At 29.2% G+C, this 6466-nt stretch overlaps 1 protein-coding gene across 1 annotated transcript; it reads left to right on the top strand.

The window, feature by feature from the left end:
• The first annotated feature begins 742 nt into the window (after positions 1 to 742).
• LOC145836311 (3'(2'),5'-bisphosphate nucleotidase 1-like) lies at positions 743 to 2508 on the top strand. Its single transcript, XM_082944125.1, has 3 exons — positions 743 to 925; positions 1403 to 1885; positions 2251 to 2508. Exons 1-3 carry the CDS (start codon positions 743 to 745, stop codon positions 2506 to 2508), a joined length of 924 nt encoding a protein of 307 aa, XP_082800251.1.
• Positions 2509 to 6466: the final 3958 nt, after the last annotated feature.

The following is a 6466-nucleotide window of genomic DNA, read 5'->3' as shown; positions in this document are numbered from 1 at the left end:
TCTTTAAAGTAACTTTAAGTAATGTTTTTGTATGAAGTTACAGTTTAACATTTTTCTGTTTTTATTTTGTTAGCACTGCTGTTTTTTACTTACAACTATAAGTTATTAAATAGAAAAATTGTACTACTAAGTTTTTTTTTTTTAATTTAAGCTATGTTTAAAAAATTTAAGCTTATATTTACTTTACAACTATGTATTAAATTTTATTATTTCAAGTAACAACAAGCAAGCTAATTTGCGTTTTTCTAATTAGCTTCTGGTTTTTAATTAGTTGAAGTTTATTGCACAAGCTTATTGTTGTAAGTTAAATGTTATGCAAATAATGAAAAGTTACATCGATTTGTTTACTAATAATTTTATGACTTAGTTTAAACTCCTTATATAGTCTTAGCTTTCGAATATCTTAAAATAAACATTTAGAACAGTTTCTCCATACTTCAAAATCAGTTAAAATAGCTATATAAAGAATCAAATAAGTCAATTAGTAAGCATTAAACTAACATATGCCTTATAAACTGTTGTTTGTGATTTTTATTAAGTTATTTAGAAATAAAAACTCATGCTTTCTAGACTAAACTGTTTTCGTCTAATGGTTAGAAAAAAAACACAAATCAAACTTCAGTTTTGTTTTGTAACCGTAATTGATTGTAAGCAGAAGCTTTTCATAAAATGTTCATTATACTTAAACTAGTATAACTTTTAAAGACAAAATATTATGAAAACAAAACAAAATTCGCCCATAATGAAAGTGCTTGCTGCCTGCGTAGAAGCGGCTGAGATCGGGGCCGGTGCCATCAGACGGGTGCACTCTGGTGGCCACGAGTTGGCGCAAGTTGAGAAGGGTGGACCAATGAACGTGCAGACGGAAGCCGACCGCTCGTGCGAACGCGTCATAAAAGCCGCCCTGCTGTCACAATTTCCACAGGTTTCTTGATGTGATTTTAATTAGTTTATGTTAATTGCTAATTGTTTTATGTTTTTGATAGTCCTAACACAAATCGTGTAGTAGTTAGTGTGCATTTATGAAGCATCATTTTTGCTTTTTAAATAAGCTTAGTCAAAATTTTTTTTTTACGAAGTTCAGCAGCTTATATTTGAAAAAAAATACATTTGACAACACAAAATACTAAAACCGCACAAAATAAAATTTAAACACGTTTCTAAATGTTTAGAGAGTTTTAATTTAACCTTTATAGCATAAAAAAACTTATCATAGTCATAAAAAAACGTTAAAACTCGTTAATTCTTAATGAAGGACTTTTAAAATTTCTTTATTAAACAATATTTATAAAGTCCAGACGTAAATGCAAAAGTCTAATTCAGGTAACATTTTCATCAAAATTTAAACAATTTCATTATGTTTAAGGGATTAAAACAAACCAATGACACAATTCCACTTTAGGTGACGTTCGTCGGTGAAGAAAACGAGCCGTACGACCCGACGCACGTTCCAACTGAGGCGTGCAACTCCGAAGAAATCATTCGCGACTTGGAGTGCCCTGCCGAGTACGAGCATGTGAAGGAGCAGGACATCACCTTGTGGGTGGACCCGCTGGACGGAACCGCGTGCTTCGTCACCGGGCTCCTGGACCACGTCACCGTCATGATCGGACTGGTGGTGGGCGGCAAGCCCGTGGCGGGGGTGATCAACCGGCCTTTTTGTAGAAATGGCGGGAACAGGTGCGTGTGGGGGATGAAGGGGCTTGGCGTTCGCGGGTTGGTGGAAGTCCGCGATCGTGACGGGAGATCCCCGAAACGCAAACGGATCATCACGTCCATGTTCAGGGACATCGAAGCTGTGGATTCGGTTGTGAAGAAGCTTGAAGACAAACAAATTTCCGTTGAGCTAATAAGACAGGGAGGAGCTGGGAACAAGGTGCTGAAGGTGAGAAATTGAGTATTTAATATAACCATGATATTAAAATAATAATAATGAGTAAATTGCATTGCTGAGATGAGGTAGTACGTTGAATACTAATGCGTCTATTTTTGTCTATATAAAGCAGTATGTTTTTGTTCTAATGTTAGTTTAGCTGAGTGATCAAAAAATTTGGCATTAGGAAAAGCGTTAATGTAAAAAGATTTTTTTTAGCTAATTCAATAACAAATCACAAAAATTTGATGCAATTTATTATTCCGTTTTACGTGTAAACTTAATAACCTGCATTTTTTTCTCTCTTCATTTAATTATTCAAATTTAACACACTTGTACAATTTGATTGTTTTCAACACGTTTAAACACTTCTCAAGGTTTTGGAGGGGGACGCGGACGTGTGGCTTCACCCAAAGCTGGGTTGCAGGAAATGGGACCTGTGCGCCCCGCAGGCCATACTGCAGGCTGCGGGTGGGAGGCTGACCACTTGCGACGGTGCAATGGTGGATTACAGTTGCGAATCGGGTGAATTCCCCTACGGAGGAGTGGTGGCGAGCATTGAAGGACACCAGGACATCATCGGTATGATTTCGGACGAGGTCAAGATGGAGCTTGCACGGAAGAAATGCAATTGAATTTCTTTGTGGGTCTTTTCTGTTTTTAAAGTATATTTATGAAACATTCTGTCAAAGAAAATTTTTACTTAAAAAAAACTTATTTTAAAACAGCTTTTTGAAAATAAACCCACAATTTTTTTTTATAATAGAAAAGTTTAGTTTTTTAACTTTTAATAGACTTATTTTAAAAAACAATTTATTTGACAAAAATTATGTGCTCTTTATTTAGAAATAAAATGAGAACTTTACTAGTTTGATGAAATTAGTAGTCAAAAACAAATAGTTTCAGTATAAGCTTATTTTGTTTTGTTTTTACTTTGTTATTTAATAAAAAAGAGCTCTAAATAACTTATTTAAAAATAGATCTACACTGAAATTACAATATGTTGGAAGTGTTTTGTAATTTAACATTAAATTTTTCAACAACGACTATTACTAGTTACTTCGAACAAAATAATCACTTTGTAGTTTAATACTTATTATAGTTCTTATTTTCAAATTAAGATTGTTTTTGCATAGAAAATAATTTCAGTTTAAAACATACACAGAAAGACTTTTTTATAGCTATATATAAAAGTTTATTTTAAATCAAACTTGAATATTTTAATTATTAGGTATTTTGTGAATTAATTGATGTCTTTCTAGGTCAAACTTTATTTTTTAAATTACATTTTCTACTGTCAAAAACGATAAAATAATTTATAAATTTTAAATGTTTCAAGTATACGAACAAACTTGTTGTTAGAATGTCAATAATGATATTCCCTATCTTAGATTATAGCCAACTTAGCAAGTATTTAAGTAGTACTAAAAAAAATACTTTTGTTTGTAAAGTCAAAGTCCAAGCGAAATTTGCTAAAAAAGCTTAGAAAAAAACAAAAACAAAATAGTAAACGTAGCTCACTTTGTTAAGTTCGGAAACAGTTCTAAACTTTGTACTATACAGAATGACAAAGTACTAATAAAAGACCTTGACTTACTACATTAGAGTTGTTTTCTAAAAAATATAAATCTAATACTAAAAATGTTAATTATTCAAAAAAATGTTAAATTTTAAATTTTAAAAAACAACTTTATGCGAATTGACAAGAATGAAAAAGATAAATAGTTTAGTTATATAGTATACATTTTCATTAACTATTGAAATAAGCTACCAAGTAACGAAGCTTAAAAAGGTGCTGTAAAAGCTTGTTTATTATAATAATTATCAAGAGTTTGGTAAAACAGATCGTTTATATTTGACATAATTAAGTTTTTTAAACTTTAGGATTGTATTATACTATATTTAGTACATATTACTCATAAATAATGATAAAAAGTTAAAAATTTTGTTTTAATAATCAAAGTTTGATGATAAGCATTTAACAACTAATAAAAACAAACAGTAGAAGAAATAATACTACAGTGTATGACTTTTTAAGTACTTAAAAAACAAATGCAAAAAAACTATAATAAGAACTAATAAATGTATTTAATACGTATATAAGTACTTAAAAGTATTTTGAATTTAAAAATAGATAAGTTCAAAACACAATCAATGTAATTAATGTTAAAACATTTGATATTGGTTAATAAAAAATTTAAATATTTAAACCTATCTCAAGTTAAAACGGTTAAATTGTTATTAACTTAATGTTCTAAACATAGAATAAAAATATGATATTTATTGTTGTTAACTTAGAAAGACTATATACTATTTTTAGTATAAAAGTTTTAGTTATTAAAAATCAGCTTGGTTGAAATTAAAATACCATTTTACATTTTTGCTTATTTATATAAACAAGTTTCCTTACTATATAACTAAACGTTTTTGACAGTCTTCAGCTACAAGCTAATCCAGTTAAGACGTTTTTAACGACATCAGTAAATAAGCACTAAGACTGCACCGCACGACCATAAGCAGCAGTTTAAGGTACATTGTGATGCCTGTTTTCGTATCAATTAAGACTATTCAGGCAGACATAATCACAATGAACTGTTTTTTCATTCAAACCAAACTACCCTAAGTGCTTTTGTACTAAAAGTAGGTACGGTACAACTAAGAAACGATTAACTCACGTCAATTTGTTAGAAAATAGAATAAGTGTAGGTGGCATTAACAAGTTTGAAAAGCTCTAATACACATCAGAAACGGACTATACTTATACGACAATTTCAGCACTTTAAAACAAATAAACTTAGTGACCATGTTTCATAATAAAGTGTATTTAGTTTTTTGTTACAGAACAAATAAAAATTTTATATTATTATCAATTATAGTAAAGTTTGCAATTTTCGTAGTAGCTCCTACTGTTTTGTAGTGATCTACCGAATCCTGATTTAATAAAAAGATTCGGTTTCGAATCCAGTTGATTGGAAAAACTTAGCTTTCCGAGATCAGCGGCTTTCAATTTTATATTTAGGTTATAGTGTTTTTGATTAGGAAACTTTATTTATTGAAATTTTTATTGCTTTTTAGCGCCTTTTAAATTTCTTAAAAATAAATTAAAATTGTTTTTGTCGAAAGTTTATGATTTTTTTATTTATAAGCATTTATCTTAAAGAAGCCTGCATATAAAAAAACTAAATTATATTTCAAATACTTGAGTAAATAAAAGAAAACGGATAGTATTAAGAATATTATTATAATTAAGAAGTGTGAAATCTTGTAAAAACTTTGTAAATACTGACTTTATTAAAAAGAAAACAAGAATATAGATTTTTATCATTTAAATATATAACCGAATGATTTTTTTTTGTACACCAGGACCTTAGACCAAACCTTTTAAGTGCGTTTTTTTATCGTTGAATAAACAAAATATAATTTTAAAGTTGAACTTGACCTGACAATTTTGACTTTGCCTGGAAAAAAAAACCTGAAAAATAAATAAAAACATCCTGTACTACGTGGTTTACAGTAAATTTGACTCCAAATGTATTAATACAGCTAAAGAATAGCAGGTTGTTAGCCACATTATTGAACTGCTTGAACCTTTATACACAGTAAAGCAGCAGTGTAGTAGAAACAACGCACTACTGTCAAGTGGATTTCGGCATGCAGAAGTACTGATTACTTTTAATTATAAAGCGGATAGTTTTTGCGAAAGGAGCTTTCGAAAAAAGGTTGTATACTACAAATAATAGCTCAAACTTAAACTTTTTAAGGTGGAATCTGTAAGTATACAAAAATGAAATAGTTCAACAGTAACAATTTCTTTATTTTTTAACAAGACTTATGGTAAGATATTTTTTATTAAACTTGAAGTGTTATAAAATTTACTTTTTTAAAGTTTGTTTTCTATAAACACTATATAAAGCTCAAAATGTTTTAGACCTGGATCCGGCCGGATCCTAATTTAAAAAAGATCCGGGTCCGGCAGGATCTTAAATTTTAAAAAACATGCGGAACTGGATCCGGATGTATCCTAATTAGTAGATCGTTAGATTACTTCTATTTTGCTTTGACTCAGTATAGCTCAATCATAGCCCAAAACATTTTCAAAAGTTTAGTACGTTATACGTAATGAACACAATAACGTAACAAGCTAAAAAGCATGACTTTTGATCGTATTTCTGTTTTAATGTAGCAATTTAAAAAAACATATTAATTTTATTAGTTTAAACTAGGGAGAATCAATTTTTTTAAACGAATCAATTTGATTATCAATACTAGTACAGTTAAAAATTTTAAAAATATATTAAAAATTTTACGTTAATTTAGCATTTTTATGCCAATGTAAATCTCAAAAATTTTTTTTGATTATCTAGCTATAGTTGGTTATTAGTTTAATTTAAACTTTTTTTCTCTTTTACTTTTGTCGTAACTAAAACTCACAAAAACCATTATACTTTAACTTGACATTTAAGTGTTCTTTAATGTGTTTATTATTTCAACATGCATACAATATATGCAAACACAACAGGACTTTTTTTTCTAGGCCTTTAAAAATTTTACCTAATTTTAAACGTAAGACGTATGTCATATTATTTAGTAAAT

The sequence above is a fragment of the Thalia democratica genome, chromosome 5 (assembly GCF_965202585.1).
Source record: "Thalia democratica chromosome 5, ktThaDemo2.hap1.1, whole genome shotgun sequence".
NCBI classification, from domain to species: domain Eukaryota; kingdom Metazoa; phylum Chordata; class Thaliacea; order Salpida; family Salpidae; genus Thalia; species Thalia democratica.
The sequence above is the reverse complement of the archived record's forward strand: the minus strand, read 5'-3'. Positions and strand labels throughout refer to the sequence as shown.